This window comes from Ahaetulla prasina, chromosome 5 (assembly GCF_028640845.1).
Source record: "Ahaetulla prasina isolate Xishuangbanna chromosome 5, ASM2864084v1, whole genome shotgun sequence".
NCBI classification, from domain to species: Eukaryota; Metazoa; Chordata; class Lepidosauria; order Squamata; family Colubridae; genus Ahaetulla; species Ahaetulla prasina.
The window spans coordinates 24,196,010-24,222,925 of NC_080543.1; the positions used below are offsets into that span (position 1 = coordinate 24,196,010).

The 26,916-nt window shown below is 38.0% G+C and overlaps 2 protein-coding genes across 4 annotated transcripts in view; one reads left to right on the forward strand and one right to left on the reverse strand.

Moving 5' to 3' along the window:
* ZC3H12C (zinc finger CCCH-type containing 12C) overlaps positions 1 to 26,916 on the forward strand; it is a 61,043-nt gene that overhangs the window by 8,732 nt on the left and 25,395 nt on the right. For both annotated transcript variants that reach the window (XR_009155466.1, XM_058186170.1), the window contains exon 2: positions 21,510 to 22,262. Coding sequence is in view for 1 of the 2 variants with exons in the window: in XM_058186170.1 (XP_058042153.1) it covers positions 21,577 to 22,262 (686 nt within the window). In the remaining variant the exon portion in view is untranslated. The remainder of the gene's footprint in view (positions 1 to 21,509; positions 22,263 to 26,916) is intronic.
* Positions 17,703 to 26,916, reverse strand: part of RDX (radixin) — a 72,179-nt gene continuing 62,965 nt past the window's right edge. Inside the window, exon 15 of one of the 2 annotated variants that reach the window (XM_058186172.1) lies at positions 17,703 to 18,058. In XM_058186172.1, the coding sequence (XP_058042155.1) occupies positions 18,007 to 18,058 (52 nt within the window). In that variant the 3' untranslated portion in view covers positions 17,703 to 18,006. The remainder of the gene's footprint in view (positions 18,059 to 26,916) is intronic. The other variant, XM_058186171.1, reaches the window with a different exon arrangement.

Genomic DNA, 26,916 nt, shown 5'->3' on the forward strand with positions numbered 1-26,916 from the left:
AATACACACAGTAGCAATTCTACAGTAGCAATAGCAGTCTTATTTCTGTTATTTAGTTTTTTGCATATGGGATCAGGGTTCTGGGTTCTAGGCCTCATTTGCCAAAGAAAAATGTAACCAAGAGAAGATGCCTTTTTACAAAGAGAGCTGTCTCTTTGTTTTCTCAGAGATGCTAGTAGACAAAAACAATTTATTAAAGATTTGCATTATTAATAGAATAGAATAGAATAGAATAGAATAGAATAGAATAGAATAGAATAGAATAGAATAGAATAGAATAGAATTTTATTGGCCAAGTGTGATTGGACACACAAGGAATTTGTCTTGGTGCATATGCTCTGAGTGTACATAAAAGAAAAGATACGTTCATCAAGGTACAACATTTACAACACAATTGATGGTCAATATATCAATATAAATCATAAGGATTGCCAGCAACAAGTTATAGTCATACAGTCATAAGTGGAAAGAGATTGGTGATGGGAACTATGAGACGATTAATAGTAGTGCAGATTCAGTAAATAGTCTGACAGTATTGATGGAATTATTTGTTTAGCAGAGTGATGCCTTCGGGAAAAAACTGTTCTTGTGTCTAGTTGTGTCTAGGTGTGCAGTGCTCTATAGCGTCGTTTTGATGGTAGGAGTTGAAACAGTTTATGTCCAGGATGCGAGGGATCTGCAAATGTTTTCACGGCCCTCTTCTTGATTCGTGCAGTATACAGGTCCTCAATGGAAGGCAGGTTGGTAGCAATTATTTTTTCTGCAGTTCTAATTATCCTCTGAAGTCTTGTGTTTTTCTTGTTGGGTTAGTTATTGTTAACCCTAACTTGCTTACCCTTTATAAATTTAAGTTCAATGAGTATAAAGAACAGTGTTTTTCACTTTTCTCCAAAGAGGATTATCTTAAGGGTAAGTTACAATTTGGCCTCAGGGCTTGTTGATGAAAACTGAAGTAATAGAAAATCCAGTTCCTTGCATAGAACTAAAAAGGCAGTGGGCAGTGGGGAGGGCTGGTAAATTGTTAGGCTGCCTCCTGAAAGAAAGCTGCTTTTTTTGTTGCATGCCTGAACAATAATCAGATCAATATCGTCAATAAGAATTAATTTTAAATTAATTAATGTTAGAAATGTGGACAAAAGATAGGTCTCTTATTTCATATATGGTGATTATGCTCCGAAACTAAAAAATATTGGACGAAGTTACATTGTTGGATACAGGAAGTAACAGGCTTCAAGAATTGTTTCTTCTAGGAATAATAGAAAGGAAATATGAAAAAAAAACATATTATTCTGCATATAACAACTGCGGCAAGATTGGCTTTCGCTCAATGTTGGAGAAGTCAAAAGCCCTGTGTTTGCTCACCTCAAAGTGGTGAACCCTAATATTTCTGCCTCCTATTTTCCCCACTACAATAACCCTGTGAGTTGGGTTAGACTGAGAAAGAATGACTGGCCCAAGATAAAGCTGGCTTTATTGTTAATATTGTTAAGTTATATTACTATTTCAATGACTTTTTAATTCAGATGTTAAATATCTTACTATGTTTCTAGTGTAACTAATGCAATCAGCATGAATTTTGAATGAATCATCTTTGTTGATTTTTTTAAGTAACTGGTATTATGGAAGAATATTTGACAAGTGAACTTCTTCAATAATTTGATCTTGACACTTGAGTATTGAGAATAATGTAAAAAAAGAGCTGAAGGCAATGCTTGTTCCAAAAATAATAATATTATTATTATTATTATTATTATTATTATTATTATTATTATTATTATTATTATTATTATTATTATTTAAATTTCTATACCGCCCTTCTCCCGAAGGACTCAGGGCGGTTCACAGCCAAATAAAATACACAATAATATTACAATATAAACACAATTAAAATACAATTAAAAAACTTATTCAATTGGCCGAAATTAAAAATTTAGAATAAATAATAAAAACCCAATTAAAACCCATAAATTAAAAAAACTAACCCAGTCCTGAGCAGATGAATAAATGCGTTTTAAGCTCGCGACGAAAGGTTCGGAGGTCCGGAAGTTGACGGAGTCCCGGGGGGAGTTCGTTCCAGAAGGCGGGAGCCCCCACAGAGAAGGCCCTTCCCCTGGGCGTCGCCAGACGACACTGTCGCGCCGACGGCACCCTGAGGAGTCCCTCTCTGTGAGAGCGCACGGGTCGGTGGGAGGTATTCGGTAGCAGTAGGCGGTCCCGTAAATAGCCCGGCCCTATGCCATGGGGCGCTTTGAAGACGTTCACCAAAACCTTGAAGCGCACCCGGAAGGCCACAGGTAGCCAGTGCAGTCTGCGCAGGATAGGTGTCACGCGGGAGCCACGAGGGGCTCCCTCTATCACCCGCGCAGCCGCGTTCTGGACTAACTGAAGCCTCCGGATGCCCCTCAAGGGGAGCCCCATGTAGAGAGCATTGCAGTAATCCAGACGAGACGTCACGAGGGCGTGAGTGACTGTGCACAAGGCATCCCGGTCTAGAAAGGGGCGCAGCTGGCGCACCAGGCGAACCTGGTGGAAAGCTCTCCTGGAGACGGCCGTCAGGTGGTCTTCAAAAGACAGCCGTTCATCCAGGAGAACGCCCAAGTTGCGCACCCTCTCCATCGGGGCCAATGACTCGCTCCCAACAGTCAGCCGTGGACTCAGCTGACTGTATCGGGATGCCGGCATCCACAGCCACTCCGTCTTGGAGGGATTGAGCTTGAGCCTGTTTCTCCCCATCCAGACCCGTACGGCTTCCAAACACCAGGACAAATATTGCTTATATCTTTTTTTTTTTTTTTTTTTTTGTTTTTTTGTTTACATTTATACCCCGCCCTTCTCCGAAGACTCAGGGCGGCTTACAATGTATAGGGCAATAGTCTCATTCTATTTGTATATATTTACAAAGTCAACTTATTGCCCCCCCAACAATCTGGGTCCTCATTTTACCTACCTTATAAAGGATGGAAGGCTGAGTCAACCTTGGGCCGGGCTCGAACCTGCAGTAATTGCAGGCTTTGTGTTCTTAATAACAGGCCTTACCAGGCAGAGCTAAACCGGCCCTTTAACTTTGTCATTATTTATTTCTCTTTTCAAGGTTGTCTCATTTCAAGGAAATTTTAAAAAACATTTCTTTTCACATTTTTCAGTGCCAGGGACATAGGTTTTAAGATATTATCAGATGTTTCATATGTGTGTATAACTCCATATTAATAACATTGACTTTGTCAGGGCATTTATTTTTTTGCATTTTGTTAATAAATTGCTATCTAAATAGGCCAGTTTGTAATGTTGGGAATCCAAACAATTCACGGATGCGTTCCACTGGAAATCTTATCAGAAAATTAATTGAAGCAATTACTGTAGAGGTATTTTGCATTGTCTGGTTTTGGGGCATTGCATTTAATTGAGCAATCACTGCCCTGAAGCCCTCTCAGAGGAAGATGGGCAGTGCATAAATGTTGTTGTTGTTGTTGTTGTTACTTGCGAAGTCATGCCCAACCCATTGCGACCCCATAGATAATGTTCCTCCAGGCCTTCCTGTCCTCTACCATCTTCTGGAGTCCACTTAAGCTCACGCCTACTGCTTCAGTGACTCCATCCAGCCACCTCATTCTCTGTCGTCCCCTTCTTTTGCCCTCAATCTTTCCCAGCATTAGGTTTTTCTCCAATGAGTCCATCCTTCTCATTAGTTGGTCAAAGTATTTGAGTTTCATCTTCAGGATCTGGCCTTCTAAAGAGCAGTCAGGGTTGATCTCCTCTAGGACTGATCGGTTTGATTGCCTTGCAGTCCAAGGGACTCGCAGGAGTCTTCTCCAGCACCACAGTTCAAAGCCCTCAATTCTTTGGCACTCAGCCTTTCATATGGTCTAACTTTCACAGCCATACATTGCAACTGGGAAAACCATATCCTTGACCATACACACCTTTGTTGGCAGGATGATGTCTCTGCTTTTTAGTATGCTGTCTAGATTTGCCATAGCTTTCCTCCTCAGTGTATATATGCCAATGTTCAAGAAAAGAAGAAATTCTGTTGGTTCTATGGCAGCTTTTACTGCTACTTATAAATCATTGTGCATGGATTTCCTGGTATATCTTTTTTTATTAGTGATGCTTTCTCCTTTGGTTGATTGATAAACACATGCAGTGGAATTGTTGTTCCACATTCCCAGATAACAATTTTTCCTCTAAATTATTTGCATATTTCTAAGTACTTCCTTAATCTCTTCGTTCAACCATTTCCCAGCAACATTTACTGTTTTGCATGAACAATATTTTGGCAACATGCCAGTTAGTCACCGAGCCTCAATCATACAAAAATAGAGATATTAAAAATAGTGCTTTGCATTAATCTTGGTATAATTTCCCCCTTTTTATTAAAATGTTATCTGTATATTGATCTGAAGGAGTTTCTTTCTGTGTCTTTTACTGGCATACTATGTGAATATGTAGAGATGGAGATTGCTATCAGATATGGATATAAGGTATCCATCATTTAGAGACATTTAAGAGGATCTGGTTAGGCAACCATCCACCCATGTAGGAGAAATTAATTCAATTGTGCATATTGCATTGAAAAAAATGGGCATTAAGACGAATATTTGTCTGTTTTATTTATCTCTACGCAGCGGCTCAGTGGCTAAGACGCTGAGCTTGTCGATCAAAAGGTTGACAGTTCAGCGGTTTGAATCCCTAGTGCCACGTAATGGAGTGAGCTCCCGTTACTTGTCCCAGCTTCTGCCAACCTAGCAGTTTGAAAGCACATAAAAAATGCAAGTAGAAAAACTTTCCCTTTGGTGGGAAAGTAACAGCGTTCCCTGTGCATTGGTGTTTAGTCATGCTGGCCAAATGACCACGGAGATGTCTCTTCGGCTTTGAAACGAAGATGAGCACCACCCCCTAGAATTGGGAGCAACTAGCACATAGGTGTGAGGGGAACCTTTACCTATTAAATTACCCTGTTTTCCCCAAAATAAGACATCCCCTGATAATAAGCCCAATCGGGCTTTTGAGCGCATGGCAATAAGCCAAGCGCTTATTTCAGGATTCAAAAAAATATAAGACAGGGTCTTATTTTGGGGAAACATGGGTATATTGAATATGTTTTGTTTAAACTCAAGAATTAATAAGCTTCTTGATAAATCTCTAAGAAAAAGACTGGACAAGGTACAAGGGGAAAAGTATATCAGTGAGGAGGACAATCTTCCATGATTGAATAGAATAGAATAGAATTTATTGGCCAAGTGTGATTGGACACACAAGGAATTTGTCTTGGTGCATTTGCTCTCAGTGTACCTTCATCAAGGTACAACATTTACAACACAAAATGATGGTCATAGGGTACAATTTAACACTTAATGATACAACACTTAATGATAATCATAGGGCACAAATAAGCAATCAGGAACAATCAATATCAATATAAATCATAAGGATTACCAGCAACAAAGTTACAGTCATACAGTCATAAGTGGAAAGAGATTGGTGATGGGAACGATGAGAAGATTAATAGTAGTGCAGATTTAGTAATAGTTTGACAGTGTTGAGGGAATTATTTGTTTAGCAGAGTGATGGCGTTTGGGAAGAAACTGTTCTTGTGTCTAGTTGTTCTGATGTGCAGTGCTCTATAGCGTCGTTTTGATGGTAGGAGTTGAAACAGTTTATGTCCAGGATGTGAGGGATCTGTAAATATTTTCACAGCCCTCTTCTTGATTCGTGCAGTATGCAGGTCTTCAATGGAAGGCAGGTTGGTAGCAATTATTTTTTCTGCAGTTCTAATTATCCTCTGAAGTCTGTGTCTTTCTTGTTGGATTGCAGAACCGAACCAGATCGTTATAGAGGTGCAAATGACAGACTCAATTAATTCCTCTGTAGAACTGAATCAGTAGCTCCTTGGGCAGTTTCAGCTTTCTGATTTGGCGCAGAAAGAACATTCTTTGTTGTCCTTTTTTGATGATGTTTTTGATGTTAGCTGTCCATTTTAGATCTTGTGATATGATAGAACCTAGAAATTTGAAGGTTTCTACTGTTGATACTGTGTTGTCTAGTATTGTGAGAGGTGGAAGTATGGAAGGGTTTCTCCTAAAGTCTACCACCATTTCTACGGTTTTGAGTGTGTTCAGTTCCAGATTGTTTTGGTTGCACCACAAGGCTAGTCGTTCCACGTCTCGTCTATATGCGGATTTGTCATTGTCTCGAATGAGACCAATCACTGTTGTGTCATCTGCGAACTTCAGTAGTTTAACAGATGGATCGTTGGAGATGCAGTCATTGGTATACAGAGAGAAGAGAAGTGGGGAGAGCACACAGCCTTGGGGGGCCCCTGTGCTAATTGTACAGGTATCTGATGTGATCCTGCTTAGCTTCACCTGCTGCTTCCTGTTTGTTAGGAAGCTTGTGATCCACTTACAAGTCTGTTCAGGTACCTGTAGCTGGTTTAGCTTAGTTAGAAGAGTGTCTGGAATGATGGTATTGAATGCTGAACTAAAGTCTACAAAGAGGACCCTTGCATAGGTCTTTGGAGATTCAAGATGCTCCTTTTGACATTTTCAAAAGAGGAACAAGTATACTTTATTTGGCAATCAAGTCTTGTGTTTATATATGTATTATCTGCATTTTGCTTTTACACACAAGTCATGCCTGTTTTATCTCCCCAAATAATACCAAATCTACTGTTGGCCAAAAAAGCCAGCAGAGTTCTAGCCTGCATTAACAGAGTGATACAATCAAGATCACATGAAGTGTTAATACCATTTTATAATGCCAAACCTGGAATACTGCATTTGGTTTTGGTCGTCATGATGTAAAAAAGATGTGGAGACTCTAGAAAGAGTGCAGAAAAGAGCAACTTAGGGGACTGGAGGCTAAAACATATGAAGAACAGTTGTAGGAACTGTTTAATGAAAAGAAAGATTAGGGGATACATGATAGCAATATTCCAATATCTCAGGGGCTGCCACAAAGAAGAGGGAGTCAAACTATTCTCCAAAACACCTTAGGGCAGAACAAGAAGAATGGGTGGAAACTAATCAAGGAGAGAAACCACCTAGAACTAAGGAGAAAATTCCTGACAGAACAATTAATCAGTGACACAACTTGCCTCCAGAAGTTGTGAATTCTCCAACACTGGAAGTTTTTAAGAAGAGATTGGACCACCATTTGTCTGAGATGGTATAGGGTTTCTTGACTGAGCAGGGGGTTGGACTAGAAGACCTCCAAAGTCCCTTCCAATTCTGCTGTTCTGTTCTGTTCTATGCTATGCTATGCTATGCTATGCTATGCTATGCTATGCTATGCTATGCTATAGGAAAATATTCCCAAATGGTTTCCATTTATGGTATTCTTGCCATAGTTAGATTTTAGTCAGAAAAAAATATACTTTATGACTAGAAATTTGTTTTTCAAATCTTCAAAACTGCTGGATTGTGTTCAGAATGTAGTGCCCCGCTTTCATATTAGCAAGCAGACTGATTTAATTAGAAATTATATTTGTTTATTGTTATGAAACATTTAAGAATGTTTTAACTAAACCTGAGCATCAAAAATTGTTTTTTTAAAAATACCGTAATAATTGATTTTCATTCATCTTGTTTACTTCTACTTTCTAAAACCAAAATGCTTTTTGTTAAAGGTGTCTGACAGGAGTGAGTAATTTTAACAGATTACCTGACACTAAATAAACAATCTAAGTCTGAGATTCAGAATTATATGGAACCTAATATGATAGTGAGGAAACATCACCATCTCGTTAAAATATGTTGAAAAGAAGTACCGTATATACTCGAATATAAGCCGATCCGAGTATAAGCCGAGGTCCCCAATTTTACCCCAAAAACTGGGGTAAACTGGGGACTCGAGTATAAGCCGAGGGTGGGAAATGAGGCACCTACCGGTTGGGAAACCTCCTCCTCAGCTGAGAAGGCTGGCGGCTCCCCGCCCGCCCTCTCACTGCACCGGCAGGGCTTCAGTCCGGTAAAATGTGAAAAAGAAAAAACTAGTAGATTATATACTCGAGTATAAGCCGAGGGCTTAAAAAAAAAACTTGAGTATAAGCCGATCCGAGTATAAGCGAGGGACGTTTTCAGCACAAAAATGTGCTGAAAAACTAATCAGCAAGAGATTCTATTTAATAGATTGAGTAGCATTCTCAAGTACTATATTACTTGGGACTTAGTTATAACCATTGAATTTTTTAAAAAAAATCCTAAGTGAAATATCAGTATTCAGTAATGAAGTATATTAGATTTTACTGGTTTCTGCCAGGAAAATCTGGTCTCTCAAGGCAAAAGCCTGAAAATTGTAGAAATTATATCTTCAGACCACTTTTCCATGACCTGAAGCAACTGTTTAAATGTCATCACTTTGTTTTAAATATAGCAGTGGATAATAGTTAAGATGGCTTAAGTTCCTGGATCTGAAAATTTTAATGGAGAACTAAAGTGCATTTTTTATTTCTGATCAATGTCTTTTCTTGTACTCATTGTCGTCAGCATCACAAGAAATGTACATTAATTTCTGCCAATATATTTTATTGTCTTTGTTAGTCACTGAATGGAGTCTAGAATATTAGTTTAACATTCAAAACAAATGTTTTACAGATGCATGAATGACATTTTTAAAAAAATAACCTTGACCAATTCCAATAACTTTCACAATGTGTAACTTTTTCTATCATTAATTTAGAATATTTCAGAGAATGGTATAAAAGCAAACCTACATAATATACTAAATAAATAAATACTAGATTTATGTGAACAAGAAATAGCAAACTGAATTTTGATCTGATGCTTTTTAGAAACTTCAACATAAATTAGCTAGCTCCTTTTGTTTAAAGAAGGCAAATTGGCATTTTAAAATGCTGTTTTAAAAGAAAGACAATTATCTATTTTACATGACATTAACATTGTCAGATGTAAAATTTATACTGAGGTGGATACTGACACTGCAGTTGATTCTATGCCTTTGTAGGAATTTAGCACCCACCCCCCTCCTAGAAGAATGAAATATTCTAGGAAATATTTTAAAAAGCAGAATATTATACCTTCCTGGATGAGAAATGGAGAAACATATTTTAAAGACAAAGGAGCTCCCTGCAACTTCCTGACTCCCCCCCCCCACCTTTGTCAATGGGCCATTAAAAGCCTCAGCTAAGCTCACTCATTCTCCCCACCTTTGTCAATGGGCAATTAAGGCTTCAACCAAGCTCACTCAATCCCCCCATGATTTGCAACACAATACAACTGAAACTCACCACATGGCAAGGCTCAAGCAAGCTTGAGAGACAGCCAGCAAGGCTAGCTAAGACCCCACCCCTGGGAGTCTGACAACCAATCAGGATACTCTTCCTGTGCCCCAGAAAGGTCAAAGCTCAGAAAATCATAAAACCAGGAGCACACAGGATCTCAGCCTTTTTCTGTTCAGGAACTCAAGCCATGTGATCCTGACCACCATTAAACCATCTTTCCAAGCAGCCTCCATGTTTCCAGTGTCTTTGTCCCCACTTGGAACTGAACCCAGATGGATATTTCTTCCAACAATTGGCACCCCAGATGGGACTCCAAGCTAACCTAACCAATGGACCTGGCCCAGGTAAGCCTCCCTTGCTAGCAGCAGACCCATTGAGTCTGTGGGTAAGTTTTCCTGGACCTTGGCCATTTGGAACTAGGTTTTAAAGGGTTTTGAGTGTTGAGCTCAAAGACTGCTTGGAAAGAAGGTGAGTACCTCTAAATTTTAATTTTAAGCATGGAAAAGCATGGGAAATATGTGTATGCCTGCATGTGTGTGAATGAGAGAGCCCTGCTCCCAATCACAGCTGGATCTTGCATCCTCTGTGCATTTCCTAACCGCAGAAAGACCAAAAGTCTGGAGAGCATGGGGGTTTTGCCAGAGCACAGGACCTTCTGTTAGGGAAGGAAGAAGTGTGTGTGTGGGATTCCACCTGAGGAAACAGTCTGATTCCACCTCTTTGAGCAACCTCTAGCCGCACCTCTGCCTACTGCTAGCTCCACCGAGCCGTGACCGGTAGGATAGAGAAAGCAAGGGGGGGAAGCCAAACGTGGAACTTTGTGTTTATTAGGAACAGAAGCCGAGCGAGAGGAAAGTAAGTGTGAATGAAGCAATTAAGAGAGTAAAAAAAGAAAAAAGGAGAAAAAAAAGGAAGCAGGAGATCTGCTTGGGGCCCTGGATGCCCGGAGGCTGCCAGTACTGCCTGGTATGCTAAAAAGGAAGCAGGAAGCAGTGTTGAAGAGGTGCTCGTACCTACTGGCAGGGCAGTAGGTCCTCTGGGATCACCTTTTTTTGATCCAAACTGGAAGCTCCCTTAACAGGAAGGTGCCCATACTTCGACAGAAGGGAGTCGAAGTCCTTCCCAGAACTTTTTTTTCTGAAAATTGTAGGAGGATCCACCCGGCTAGGCCAAAGTGAAAAATAAAACCTCACATCGGAGAGGGAAACATGGGAAGCAGTAGCTCGAGGGTGGAGGGAAATCCCCTGGAAAACCTGCTGGGGGCCTGGAGTGCCCGGAGGCTGCCAGTTTTACCTGGTATGCGGAAAAAGAAATTGAGGAAATTGTGTAATAAAGATGAGAATAGGAAACAAATTTGGCTAAATAAAGGTACTTAAAAGAAAAGGGAAATATATAAATAGGAATGTTTGGGTTTTTGTTTTGTTTTGTTTGTTTGTCTGTCTCTTTCTGTCTTCTATTGAACCACGTGGTCTGTCTGTTAAGATTTGTGCCTTCCCTAATTTAACTGAGATTTATGGCGGGAATGATCAGTGTGTGTGTAAATCTCAGAGTTTTGTTTTCCTCTCTGTCCTCCTTGTTTTTATGTGTGTATGTCTGTCTTTGTGGGCCCTTGAGGTAATTGTAACTGTAAAATGTATCTGATCTCTAGAGACAAGAATTTTAAATTGTTAGGGAAAAAGAAAAACAAAAGGTTGAAACAATGAAAATGGGGAAGAGAGAGAGAAAAGGAAAGAGCCTTTTCCTGTCTTTGTCCGGCCAACAAAATAGTAAAAGGACTTTTCATCCTATTTCTGTTTTTTCCTCCCCTCTCTATCTTAAAGTAACAACTCAAGTTTATAAGGAAACATTTTAAGTTCACTTACAAGATAAGTTTATGAGGAAACGTTTTAAGTTCACTTACAAGAGAAAAAAAAATTCAGTCTTGCATTTACTGTGTATTTAAATGATTTTACCTGTTCATCCTCTTCCTGAAGTATGTGAAGTTTTTCTTTCTCATCAGTTGTGTCTCCATTTTGTTGAAACTGCATTACCTTTTCGTAACTGCAATATTGATGTGTTGTTTCTTTTCAAACTCTGCCTGCAAGATATCTACCCCCTTTAATCCTGTTACAATGCCTTTCCTGAGAAGATTACCCACAAAAGTGGGGAGGAGATCCTGTTCTAATGTCTTTCAGCCCTGAAAAGATGACTCTTGAACTGTGGAAGCAGAGCACATGGTTCCAGATGCTGCCCCCAGAGGAGACCTTCTATTTGTTGGAGCCAGGAATTGAGTTTGAATCCAGCCCCCACTGAAAGTCATCATAGCAACCAGATTGGAGCAGACCTTTCCAAACCTGACTGACCAACAAGCATGCCACCCAAAAGATATGAAAGAAAGGACCCTGAGATGTATAAGTAAAGACTAAAAGACTCTTTTCAATTCCCAGAAGACAACTGGAAAGACTATAGGGGAGGTGGAAAATTCATTGTAAGGTTTTCTGTCTTGTCTCCTTTATATTGTAATCAGTCTAAAGTACTCATGTAAGGATTGTATTTGAGTGGCTACCACAGCAAGTTCTGAACTTAGATTTTTGTCTGGTGGGAGGGAAATATGTCCAAAATGTTTGTATTGCCTGTATTGTAAAAGTAGCTGCATACACAGGCACACACAGAGAGACACACCATTCAGAATTAGTCTATTCCCTTCACTTACCTCCACACAAGACTTTTAGGTTGATTTTGCTCTGTGGCACTAAAAGCCCAAGGAGTCAGATCTCCTGCTAATTCCATGGGGAGGCATCCCCTCAGGCAATTCCTCTCTTGAAGAGATAGCAGAAAGTGATATCCAAAACCCAAGCCCTGACTATGACTCACAAATGATGCTGCCCAGTTGCCCAGTAAAGCAAGATATGTTGCACTGGTGGTCTCATGAGTAGAAGTCCCAGGGCTCATTGTGTGTAATTTTTTAAAAGAAGAAAGGAAAAAGCCTGGATTGCACACTGATTAACCTCAATTTGGACTGGAAAAAATCTTGCATAGACTAAAGTAAGAGCTAGGGCAGGTTCAGTAACCAACCCTTGAAATGGGCAGCCTGTAATTTAAAGGAAAACCATGGCTGTGAAAATTTTGGGATGTGTGCTTGCTTGACCTGACTGGAAGCTCTCAGAAAGTGATAACTAACAGCTGAAATTAATTGGCATAGAAAATACTGGATACTTACCAGAACTTTTCCCCTGGCTGCTAGACCTTCATGGTTGAAAGCTTTTGGGAGCCACTGAAGGAATCTTTTTTTCTGTTGTCTCTATCAATGGCTTCCTTTGCATCAGGAAAATTAAAAGCACCCACTGATTTGATCAATTTTAATTTTTGCCAAGAGCATGCTTCAAAACTCATGTTTTGAAAAAAAAAAAAGTAGGGATTGTAGGAATTTAGCACCCACCCCCCTCCTAGAAGAATGAAATATTCTAGGAAATATTTTAAAAAGCAGAATATTATACCTTCCTGGATGAGAAATGGAGAAACATTTTAAAGACAAAGGAGCTCCCTGCAACTTCCTGACTCCCCCCCCCACCTTTGTCAATGGGCCATTAAAAGCCTCAGCTAAACTCACTCATTCTCCCCACCTTTGTCAATGGGCAATTAAGGCTTCAACCAAGCTCACTCAATCCCCCCATGATTTGCAACACAATACAACTGAAACTCACCACATGGCAAGGCTCAAGCAAGCTTGAGAGACAGCCAGCAAGGCTAGCTAAGACCCCACCCCTGGGAGTCTGACAACCAATCAGGATACTCTTCCTGTGCCCCAGAAAGGTCAAAGCTCAGAAAAATCATAAAACCAGGAGCACACAGGATCTCAGCCCTTTTCTGTTCAGGAACTCAAGCCATGTGATCCTGACCACCATTAAACCATCTTTCCAAGCAGCCTCCATGTTTCCAGTGTCTTTGTCCCCACTTGGAACTGAACCCAGATGGATATTTCTTCCAACACTGGAAGTTTTTAAGAAGAGATTGGACCACCATTTGTCTGAGATGGTATAGGGTTTCTTGACTGAGCAGGGGGTTGGACTAGAAGACCTCCAAAGTCCCTTCCAATTCTGCTGTTCTGTTCTGTTCTATGCTATGCTATGCTATGCTATGCTATGCTATGCTAAGCTATGCTATAGGAAAATATTCCCAAATGGTTTCCATTTATGGTATTCTTGCCATAGTTAGATTTTAGTCAGAAAAAAATATACTTTATGACTAGAAATTTGTTTTTCAAATCTTCAAAACTGCTGGATTGTGTTCAGAATGTAGTGCCCCGCTTTCATATTAGCAAGCAGACTGATTTAATTAGAAATTATATTTGTTTATTGTTATGAAACATTTAAGAATGTTTTAACTAAACCTGAGCATCAAAAATTGTTTTTTTAAAAATACCGTAATAATTGATTTTCATTCATCTTGTTTACTTCTACTTTCTAAAACCAAAATGCTTTTTGTTAAAGGTGTCTGACAGGAGTGAGTAATTTTAACAGATTACCTGACACTAAATAAACAATCTAAGTCTGAGATTCAGAATTATATGGAACCTAATATGATAGTGAGGAAACATCACCATCTCGTTAAAATATGTTGAAAAGAAGTAATCAGCAAGAGATTCTATTTAATAGATTGAGTAGCATTCTCAAGTACTATATTACTTGGGACTTAGTTATAACCATTGAATTTTTTTAAAAAAATCCTAAGTGAAATATCAGTATTCAGTAATGAAGTATATTAGATTTTACTGGTTTCTGCCAGGAAAATCTGGTCTCTCAAGGCAAAAGCCTGAAAATTGTAGAAATTATATCTTCAGACCACTTTTCCATGACCTGAAGCAACTGTTTAAATGTCATCACTTTGTTTTAAATATAGCAGTGGATAATAGTTAAGATGGCTTAAGTTCCTGGATCTGAAAATTTTAATGGAGAACTAAAGTGCATTTTTTATTTCTGATCAATGTCTTTTCTTGTACTCATTGTCGTCAGCATCACAAGAAATGTACATTAATTTCTGCCAATATATTTTATTGTCTTTGTTAGTCACTGAATGGAGTCTAGAATATTAGTTTAACATTCAAAACAAATGTTTTACAGATGCATGAATGACATTTTTAAAAAAATAACCTTGACCAATTCCAATAACTTTCACAATGTGTAACTTTTTCTATCATTAATTTAGAATATTTCAGAGAATGGTATAAAAGCAAACCTACATAATATACTAAATAAATAAATACTAGATTTATGTGAACAAGAAATAGCAAACTGAATTTTGATCTGATGCTTTTTAGAAACTTCAACATAAATTAGCTAGCTCCTTTTGTTTAAAGAAGGCAAATTGGCATTTTAAAATGCTGTTTTAAAAGAAAGACAATTATCTATTTTACATGACATTAACATTGTCAGATGTAAAATTTATACTGAGGTGGATACTGACACTGCAGTTGATTCTATGCCTTATTGGCAAAGTTGTAGCTGAAGGCCACTGCTTGATCAGGAGTTAAAGACTGTGACTTTGTCCGCATTTTAACACTTTTTATAGGAGCAAACATTCGTGCCAGTGAAATAAATATAACTTATCTTCTTGAGGTTAAGCTTCAGTACTATACTCTTCCTTAGGGCTGCCACTTGTTGGCAGGTGCTTAAACAACACAATGCTTGGAATTCCTGTATTGGGTGATAAAAGATTTCTGAATACTGTTTCCAGGGTGATGTTAACCAATAAAGTTCCATGTAGGTTGTTCCTGAGTTATCTGTCAAATCTGTCCTTCAGCCATCTTGGGTGACTTCAGATTCTGTCCTCCCAAGAGAATGAAGAGTGGGAAATCAAGGAAACATCTTCTTAGTTTCTACTCCCACATTATGAAATGAATTGTTCTAAGAAACCAGGAGGGTACCAGGAGGGCAATACAATCTGCATTGTGAAATATCTTGTTTTCAAAGGGCAGAATAATGGCAATTATTTTGCAGGAGCAATCTGAATTTAGTCGGTTAGCTTTTACATTTTAAAATGATCATTGGTTTTATTAGGATTGTAGAAAGCATTTGGATTTGGGGTTTCTACGCTATTTTAGCATTTGTGGATATGTATTTGCATATACTATTTACAATACAGATCAAGAAATGTTTGTATTAGATGAAGATTACAAGCATATTACCCATCCCATCCTTACCAAAATAAACAGTTCTGGAATTATTTGAAAAGTGCTTCTACATCATCATGTAAATTCTGCCAGGTACAATTTGCAGCCCCCTAAAACAGATTTTGATCCTGCATTTCACCGATAGACATTTTTAATATGCTTAACATTATCCAATACTGGTAACTGTGGCAGTCTAAATATCACAGCAGGGACTGATTAGCTTTTTCAGATCGCTGCCTTTATACACTGTTTGCAAAGCAGCTTAATCCAGTGCTGGAGATCAGGTGTCCTGCTGTGGTTTGAAGTAGTTTCCATTCTTTCTTTGTGTTTACAGTAGCAGAAATTGGGGAGGTGATGACGCTCTGTTTGTGAACCCTTAAAATATCAGTGAAAGCTCGAAAATAAAACATTTTAAATATATTTTTGGATAGTTGATTTCTATCCACGTCAGTTTGCTTAATGCCATTCTCAGAAAAATTTAGATGCAATGGTGCATCATCATTTGTTGTTAGAATCATACGCCAGCAAAAGCACATGTATGTTAGGATTATGGTTTTCACTTATGGATATCTAGAAAAACTAGTGTTCCAGTTAATAACTGTTCATATTCTCTAATACATTGTTACATTTACTATGCTGATTTTATTTGCTAGCAGAAAGAGAGAAATGGTTATTTCTCTACAAGGTCACTTTTCAGAATAGTAGAGAAATTTTAGTTATTGCATTTGATTTTTTTTTCAATCCAGTAAGATAAGTTTTCATATTAAATCTATGGGGTTCTTCTGAATTGGACTTCCAGATTTGACTATAGTTAAAATTAAATGCCATGCTTTGAATTTTGTTAAGATTGAAAAACAGGCTAAAACTCATATTAAAGCAATAAACAGTGAAATAGTAGCCAATAATGTCATTGAAAACATATATACTTCTTTCAAAAATGTTCGTTTATAAGAAGATATTATCACAACTCTTTCCATTCTTCAAACCATGGATGACTTCTGTTTCCTTTCAGATGCTATTAGAAACTTCTGAATAAACATATTTTCCAAAAAAGTCAACAGACCCTGTCTCATTTTATTCTACCGAAATGTATTTGTTCAATAGAGGTTGTGGTACATGGACAGAAATGATGATTTTAAAGAAACCATTCAAACACTTTAACAAAGGTAACAAAGGGTACTTTGGCAAATTGTGTTGATGCTTTTCTATACTTCTTTTAACTGTCCCTGTTTGATTTTCCAGTTTAAACCTGGAAGAGAATGCAGGTAAAAAGTACACCACCTCTCCAGGCCCATTTTCTTCAGTAGAAGTGAATGTTATTTGTGACAAGACTATGGGGTTTTTTGTTTGTTTTGGGGCGAGGTGGATTTTTTTTTGGTTTTGAACACTCCTTGCAACTTTTACCACTCAGAAATAATTCCTTTTCTTTGTTTCATGAATTAGAAACAATGAGGAAAAGCTGAAGTCTGCTTAGGCCAGGTGTTTCTTGTTGGCAGGCTGTTCTCTAATGACTCTGGCTCTCATACAGCAGCTGCCTGCTAGTCTCTTTTGTATGGGCTATTGTTGTAGCACACCCCTTATTATTACACATGCTGCCAGGGGCAGACCTAAGAATGACATCAGCTTGCTTCTCTTAGAAATCTACAAACCTGACGTAGGGTGGAGAGTTTGCCGTGCATCTGCCTGGCCAACTAATTGTGAGCCTTTCCTGCACTGTGATTGGTGTTTCTTCTGCTCAGTAATAGGTTAAGCAAAAACCTATTCCATCTGGCCAACCATTCATTGTTCTGTTTGCTTGCCTGGAAGTTTGAAGCTGAAGTTGTATTAAGGAATACTTTTGGAACTGCTGCAAAAGGTTTGTGCTTGTGCTTGTTATATTTGTGCTGGCCAGAAGGTAAGCATTTGTCTTTAGGCAAGCAATGAAGAATGTGCTAAATTTTCAGATTTAGCAATGTACTCTTCTGCAGTTTGAATTTAAAGTGCAATATCAATGGAAGGAAACTTTGTAAAAACGTATAACTTCAAACAATATTTTGAAAACTCTTATTTAAATCTTGTACATTAACATAAAGAAAAGTTATAGAAATGGATAATAGTGCAAATCTCACAACAACTGGTGTAATTTTGAATAGCATTTAGCAGCCTGAGATTAAATAACTAACAAATTTAGGTCATTTGTTTGGTAGAATGAATAAGTGGCTGAAAAGCTGGGAAAGATGTCAGATCAGTGTTTAAGGGATGAATTAGAAGTTGGTATGATTTCCTAATCTGTCACAAAGGACACAATCCAAATCCACTAAAGTCAAAGGATATTTTGACATTAATGTTCTAAGAGTGCTGAAGCTTATAGCTTGTGCTATGTTAATTCTGGGAATTTTGATTTGCTTTTTACAATTTGTGCTCAAGTATCAAGAATGGGAGTAGAAAAAAAAGGGATCAGTTGGAAAGAAAGGGAGGCACTGAATGGGTTAAAAAGAGGTTTGCATTTCTACCACATGCCCTATTGTGTGAACATATGCATAAGTCTATTGAAAGTTTTCAGAAGATGGGCAGGCCACCAGTTGCTGATCTCCCGCGGTTCCAGTAGACATCTGTTGCCCCAGAGCATTAACCAATCTGTTCAAGTGGACATCTTTCCTTTGTTAGCATGGGACTGTTGTCTGCAGTATTCTCTGAAATACAAGAGTAATTAAATACTTAAAAGTTCTCTAGGAGATACATGTTACATACTGTATTCATTATTTTGATTTGAAACTTACAGTGTTGCAATGTTTACGTTATTTGTCTTATATTCTAATTGTAATCTTATTGAAAATTCAGATCTCTTGGCCATGTAGCATCTCATTCAAGATATATTCATGATAGTCTTGCTGTTGAAAACAGTTGCAAAATCTGGCTTGCAAATGCTGTAAAATGCTGACAATCATATTAGTGATTTTTTGCCTCAAGGCAGAAATTTTCATAGATGATATGATCTATATGTGTTGGATAAAAATAAGAAGCGGAACTCATGTAAATTCTTGTTTGAATTTCATCATACTTTAGTAAGACCCTTTTCAATGTGTTATTTAAAAGATTAAGTAAGATTTTCCATTGCGAAATACCAGTAGCTGTTTCCACGACATTTATTTCTTACTTAAAGAAAATTGATGTGCCGCTAGTTTATTTGTATCACACAGCGCAGCAGATGTTATCTCCAAAGTCTTCTACATTTAACTGCAACTGTAAATATTTCATAAAAACCAATAAGCACAATTATTAAAGTGCTAAAGAAAAACCAAGAAAACTCACGTTCAAGTGCATTCTGACTATGGAAGTTCACTGGGTGACTTCGGGACAGTCAATCTTTTTCAACCCTATCTATACCATAATGGGATTGTTTCCAGGTGGGTGAGTTGAGGAAACAGTACTCTGTTGAAATCTTGGTGTGGTGGGACATAATTTTAACCAGAAATGAAGTCATTGTTGCCACTTTCCATGAAGCGATAAAATCTATAGATTTGAAATATGGGAGTGTTTTGGGGATGTTATAGAGGATTCGAAGAAAAACTGTCTTAAGGATGCCGTCTTCGAAGGAACTTTTTTCAAGTAACCATATGGGGTTTGTGGTGTTTTTAACTAAAAAATAATTACATTAGTTGTTTTATGCTTTTCCTCATTTTTTTATTTTTAGGTTAACTGTCCAGTGGATTTAGGTAAACTAAATCCATTATGTGGATTTCCACAAAATGCTTGTGATTAGAATGTAAGCATTTTTGCAAGAAAGTTCTCTTGGCGGATACCGTCTACTGTGGTTCAGTTTATAGTCATGTGCACGTGTTTAACTCATACCTGGAATTTCTTCTCATGGTATTTTGTTAGAAGTGGCCAATTTTGTAAATTTGATTTATTTGTAGTTTTCACATGTTATATATTATTTAGCTAAAATAATTTCAAACGTAAGTGGACTTTTCCAATTTCCTTTTTAAAACTTCAGCTCTAAATTAGACAAGAAATTGCAGTCTGATTATATCTGTGTTGTATGACAGTGTGTAAGTGGAGCCCAGACTTACCGAAATCCAATTGAAATTGATGGTTGTTGCTTCAAGAAAATAAATATTTCAGTACAAGGCAGTACCCCGGCATGATGCATGCACTTGGAGAGCGGTCCATTACCTCTACGTATTAACTATTAACTACTGCAATACAGGAGCCAATTTGAACTTTTTAGTTCAGTTTAAAAGTGTTGCCTGTTAAATAATTTCCTTCAATCAGAGCAGCTTGCAGGGTTTATGGAACAATGATGTCGGAGCTTCCAGATTCATTTGGCAGCTGCATTGTTCTCCAAGGATATACCAGACGCACTTAAGTCCCCTTCTTTTTTTATAGGCTTTGTTCATACCAAATTATTCCTGCACTCTGCTAGCATTCATGATAGCTTGTTAAAGGAGTGCATCCTAGCAACGGAAAGCTAGTTGCTAAGCAACATAGTTTTCCATCTCTGTTTCTTTTTCTAAGGTACATTTTGGTTGTAGTTTATGAAGACCGCCAAAGTGTTGGTTTAAACTGTGTTCTTTTATACTGTTGTAATTTATCAGCGGCAATGGACTTTGAGTGAATTGCAGCAGTTAGAAAATCATCATGTTGTTTAGTTTTACTTTCTGAATTAACCATGTATTTGGCCTATAGCATTGTTTGAATGAACTAAAAGGTTATGTTAATAAACTTAAGCCTTTTTCTGTCTTTATTGTCAATACTGATACGATTGTAGTCCAGCATCCTTGAAATAAAATGGAGTAGTTAAAGAAAACAAGCAGACTTTCTGAAAAGAGACTAAAATGAGCTATACAATCCAGTTAAGTTTTATAGTAATATACATCAGGGACAAATCTAATTACAAATAAATAAAAAATAATTTTTAACAGCTGGGCAAAGAAAAGAAAAATATTGGAGAAAAATAGATCAATAAGAAATTATGAACTTTAGACCATCTTTACTGATAGTTACACAATCAATTTTCCTACATGATGAACAATTCAGACAGTTTAACATTACACATTAAAGAGCCAGTATTTCCAGACTAAACAGTTCAAGCTGCAAAATTAAAACTTACGCTGTTACTCTGGGGCTTCGGAAAAACCATGTATGTAAAAATATGTTACAAGTAATCTAGTGCTAATTTTTAAATGTTTTTTGAGAGAAAGAAAAAAGAAAAGATTTTTGTCCCTTGGCCCCAATCCACAAATTTAGGCTTCTGAAGATATCCTATGCCAAACAGATGGCTGTTGTCATTAGATGTGATAATGTTGGACACCTGTTGAGGGGAAAAGGAGTGCCTAAAATAGGTCTTTCTATTTTCACTCCCAATCCAGTAATCTTGTATTGTTCTCAGTTCCCTCTATCATTTTATGCTAGAAATAATCAGTTTCCCTATACACAGTATTGTCTTATGTATATGGAAACTAATTTAGAAAAATCGTGTTGGAGGGCTTCCTTAGTGCTTGCTGCTACTTATAGATTAGAGCAGGGGTGTCAAACTCAAGGCCCAGGGGCCGAATCTGGCCCGCAAGGTGCTTTGATCTGGCCCGCGGGGCTACTGTGGAAACAGTGAAGGACTGGCCTGCGGTGCCTCTGCCAGTGAACGGTGCTTGGGAGGCTGCGACAGCCTCCTGTAACTTTCTACCAGTGAAAACAGAGCTTGCGGCCCTCCTGAGCTCCGTTTTCGCTGGCAGAGGGTTGCAGGAGGCCATCGCAGCCACCCAAGCTCTGTTTTCTCTGGCAGAGCACTCAGGCCACCACAGGCATCCCCGACCTGAGTGAAGTCGAGCTGGCCATGTCCACCCAGCTTCCAAGGTTAAACACAACCCTGATGCAGCCCTCAATGAAATTGAGTTTGACACCCCTGGATTAGAAGAAATTTTTTTTCCTTTCTGCTTTTGTAGACATTCAGACTCATAAATTGCTTTGTACTTTGAATACATATTCATTTCAGAAGCTTTTCATAGTCGCATGCAGGGCATGTTAGGCATTTCATAATGAGGTGATCAAAAGAAAATTTGGATTCAATATTAAAAAGAAAAAGATAAATGAAAATTGCAAAGCACATTTTAAAAATCAGTTTTAACTTTGTCCTTTCTTTTTTAGGACTGCAGGATACTTTGTGCACAGAAAAACCAACAAAGTGGAGTCAACTACATGCAGCAGCAGCTTCATGGGCTTGAAGGATCACTTGAAGCATGACCTTGGGCACCTCTATGAGGATACATCAGAGACTCAAATAAGTGCAATAGCACCTTGGTCAATGATAGAAAAGCCAACTATGGATAAAATTAATTCTAGAAAGGATGATCCTAAGAAAGAACTGTCTGAAGAAACCGGAACGTTCAGTTGTGATTCTGAGAAAAATACAAATTCTGATAATGAATTGGGAAAAGCAACTAAAATTAGAACAGAACCATGCTCCTTATCTAAAGATCACAGACAGACGCATCCATTCTTAGAACCACATATACTAAAGCGCAATGAAATTTTAAAAGACATTAAGTTAGAGGAAGTTCAGATAGGAACTAAAGAAATTAAAAAGCCTCCTGATATGGTGAAAGAATATCAAACCAAACTTGACTTTGCACTTAAGTTAGGTTACTCAGAAGAGCAAGTTCAACTTGTGCTGAATAAACTTGGTACTGATGCTTTAATCAATGATATATTGGGGGAACTGGTCAAACTTGGAAATAAAACTGAGGCAGATCAGAGTGTAAGTTCTATTAACACTAGTGTAATTCGAGAAGCATCTTCTGTTGACTCTCAAAGATCTGACTCTCCCCTTCAGGAGGATGTGCTTGTGGATGGTGACAACCTGAGACCAATAGTTATTGATGGCAGCAATGTGGCAATGAGGTATGTTGCAGTATTATTATTATTTATTATTATTTATTATTATTATTTATTCGATTTTTATACCGCCCTTCTCCCGAAGGACTCAGGGCAGTGTACAGCCACGGTAAAACAAACGGTACAATATACAATTAAAATACAGATTAAAAAACTTATTATATAGTTGGCCTAAAAACTTTAAAATATGTAAAACTAAAAAACCCCTTAAAATTAATAATAGAAATTTAAAACCAATAAAATTTAAGCCAGCCCCGCGCAGATAAATAGATGTGTTTTCAATTCGCGGCGGAAGGTCCGAAGGTCAGGTATTTGGCGTAAACCCGGGAGAAGTTCGTTCCAGAGGGTGGGAGCCCCCACAGAGAAGGATCTTCCCCTGGGGGCCGCCAGCCGACATTGCTTGGTGGACGGCACCCTGAGAAGTCCCTCTCTGTGGGAGCGTGCGGGTCGGTGGGAGGCATGAGGTAACAGCAGGCGATCCCGTAAGTACCCAGGCCCTAAGCCATGGAGCGCTTTAAAGGTAGTGACCAAAACCTTAAAGTGGACCCGAAAGGCCACAGGTAGCCAGTGCAGTCTGCGCAGGAGCGGTGTTACACGGGAGCTACGCGAAGCTCCCTCTATCACCTGCGCAGCTGCATTCTGGACTAACTGAAGCCTCCGGGTGCACCTCAAGGGGAGCCCCATGTAGAGAGCATTACAATAATCCAAGCGAGAGGTAACGAATGCATGAGTGACTGTGCACAAGGCATCCCGATCAAGGAAGGGGCGCAACTGCCGAACCAGGCAAACCTGGTGGAAGGCCCCCCTGGAGACGGCCGTCAAATGATCTTCAAACGACAGCCGTTCATCCAGGAGGACACCTAAGTTGCGCACCCTATCCTTTGGGGCCAATAACAGTACAGGGTTGTTTTTACATATTATTATTTTATTTTGTGCACACAGTTGTATTTATGGCCCACTGAAATAGGTTTCTACCATTGAATGGAGTAAGCCAATATTTACTTGGATAAAAGGTATCAAAATTAGAAGACTTCTTTTGAAAATTCAGCATTCCAAGAGCAATATTATAGAAACATGATGTGAATTCTTCAGCAACTCTGATACAGAGTGTTAAGGATGCACAAATGTCCACAGCAGCATCCACTAGACAGGTATTTTCTTGTGGGAGAAAAGGAGAAGATATGCAGCACCCTTAACCCATCAACCCTAAATGCTTCCAAAGTTGCAGTTTTGTTCCACTCACATTGTATTTTAATGTGCTTTTTGAAACTAGGTATTCTATACTAAATATTCTGACCAATTTATTTTACGGACATAGGGAAGTGCAAGTTAATTTATATATTGGGGGAAATGATTAGTTACAGAAAATACAAATTTATATTTCGTAGCATTGTCATTTTAACATATAGTCCATTGGTCCATTTCAGACATTATGTAAAATTTAAATCATTATTCAAAACAAACTCTATTTGGGTTTTTTAAAAAAACCACTTTTTTCATATACAACTCAGGGCGTCAAACAGCTCAGTCTTCCTTCCTCCTCCGATTTTCCCTACAACACCACCCCTGTGAAGGGAGGTGGGTTGAAAGAATATGGCTGCTCAAAGTCACCCAGCTGGTTTTTCATGCCTAAATCAGAACGGAAATGCACAGTCTACTGATTTCTGGTCCAGCACCTTAAAACCATAATTGCTTGCTTATATGTACTTCTTGTTTTGATGGGGCAGCTGATCCCAGATAAGGAGCAGACTTCATCTTCAGAGTGTCAATATGAGATTCTTCCAAACAGTAGTTGGAAATTACAGTCAGCAGACCCTTTGCATCTTTGGTTTTTGAATTAATAACCGATATTCTTCTGAAACCCGTCATAATGTTCTAAACAAAAAGAATGCAATTCATAATTTAATTTAAAATTTAATTATTTATGCCTTGGTCATCTTCAGTTTGGATTATTGCAACTTGCTTTACAAAGCTGTCTTTGAAAATTATCCAGAAAGAGTCTCCAGCCTTGGCAACTTTAAAACTTGTGGACTTCAACTTCCAGAGTTCCTCAGCCAGCTTTGCTGTTCTAGAATATAGCCATTCTGGTAACATCCTTCAACTACCTGCCATTTGACTTCTGGATACACTTTAAGATGTTAGTTATCACCTTAAAAGCCTTATGTGGTTTTGGGTCTGTATATCTATGAGACCGCCAACTCCTAGCAGCTTCAGCTATTCTGATAATATCAAGGCAAGCTCACTCCAGCTTCTTACCCTTAGGAACTTTCATTTATACAGACCTTCTATAAGCAGTTGCGCCTTCTCAATCTTGCTCAACTGAATAAATACAATAAATACAAAGCTGAATATATTATAGGGAACTGTATAGGAAGCAGGACTATTGTGGTCAGTGTTTATACCTGAACAAAGTGAGATAAGCAACTTGGCTCACCAGCTTTGGAAACTAATAAGGTAAGAAATGATGCTTCAAAGCAAATTTGACAGCTACAGTACATTGTAAAATGAACACTGGATAATGATAAGCTAGTTAGAAGATAACCCCTATTGACAAAAAGACCTCTTGCACTAGAACAAAAAGTTAGATCAGTAATCTGGTCACTACCAAGTCAGAAAGCTATAGAAACTGATGGAATACCTACTGATATATGACAAGCAGCAGAAAAAAAATCAGTAAATTGTATAGCCAATGTATGCCAGCAAATCTGCAGAACCACACAGTGCCACTAGATTGAAAAAAGATCAATCTGCATTCTAATATCAAATAAAGGAGATTTAACAGAGTATGCAAATTGGCATACAATAATCCTTAATTTCACGTGCTAGCAAAATAATGTTTAGAATCATCCAACACAGATTAAAGCCCTATATGGAAAAGCCTGGAGGAACATTGTCCATGGAGTCGCGATGGGTCAGACACGACTTTGGAACTAACAACATGGAAAAGGAGATGCTAGATATTCAAGTTGGCTTTAGAAAAGGCTGAGAAAGATAAGACGTTATTGTTGATACATGCTGCATAATTGAAAAAGCCAAAGAATACCAAAAATAAATCAGTACATGTTTCATTGATTATAGATTGTGTTGATTATGTCAAGCTGTAGAAAAATGGGAAACCCAGAATATGTCGTCTTCATGTGAAATCTATATGCAGGTCAGGAAGCCATAGTACAGACAGTACATGGTGAAGTATTGTTCCAAGTTGGCAAAGGAATGAGACAAAGCTGTAACACATTCCCCTTTTTTATTCAACTTATGTGCCAAAATATATATTAAGGCAAGCTGGATTGGAAGAAGATGAGAGTGATTTAAAATTGGACAAAGAAGCCTCCAAAACCTGTGCTATGCTAATGGCACTATTCTGATAGTGAAAATTGTAAAGGATCTACAGATTTCAAGAAATAAAAATCAAGGAACACAATGAAAAAATATAAACTAAAATATAAAGAAGAACAACGGATGACAACTAGTATAACAACCATTGTTAGAACTGACAGTAAAACTATTGAAGTGGAACATAACATCTGTTTTAGGATCAATTGCAAAGGGTAGGATAAAGGAACAAGCAGTCAAATATGCCTAAGATTAATATCTGGTAGACAAGTAATGAAAGTCTTGGAAAAGATACTCGGATACCATGATGTGAATATATTTACAAACATTAGAATTGTGCATATGACATTTCATGAAAGTAAAAGTTGGGGTGAAAAAGCTAAATAGAAAGATATTGACACTTTTGAAGAAGTGTTGGAGAGGACTTCTGAAAATATCATAGATAACCACAAAAATAAACTAAATGGATCACTGAGCAATTAGCCCAGAGTTCTCACTCGAGGCATAAATAACTAGGCTCAATTATCATACTTCAGACCCATTATGTGAAGACCTAGCTCTCTGGAGAAAATTCTAATACTGTGAAAGGTGGAAGAAACAGAATAGGAAGACCAGAAGTAAAGTGGATGGACTTGTTATAGTGACAATAGGTGCATCATTGGAAGACATAAAGGACCAGTGTAAAAATTGATAGCCATGTAGCACATTTATTTGGTTGCTATGAGTTAACCCCAACTTGATGGCATATAATCTGTCAGTAGAACTACAGTAAGATGCTTCCTTAACCAACCTACTTCCATGATAGGATCAAAATGTTAAATGGGCTTGTTGTTGAATCATTCAGCAAATACGCATGATAATATATTATCTTGTTAAAGCACCTATTAGCAGGCAATAAGTAAATACAGTTGAAATTTCAAATAATAATGAAATAAACCAACCTTTCCCCTCAAATGGAACATACAACAAATATAATTCTAATAGTGGACTGCAAACTTTTTAAATTTGAAACACTTTCAAGTTTGAAATGAAGTGTGTCAGTCATTCTGGAAGCATTCTGAGCTTGAAAATACCTCTCCGTCCAGTTCAAAACATTTCATTCCAAACTTGAAACGTTTCCAGAATAGTTGAAACTTTGTGCAGAACAACTGTTGCAAACTCTTGGAAGTAGAAAAGGAACAGAAACTAATCCAAACAGAATGTTCTTTCAACTAAAGTAATGTTTATTGCTGTACTGCAAACCAAGTAAATAATTTGTTTGTATTTGAAATATGTAATTATCCCTATTGTGTCTCTGCATGCCTTAATTACATGCCTAGCTTAACAA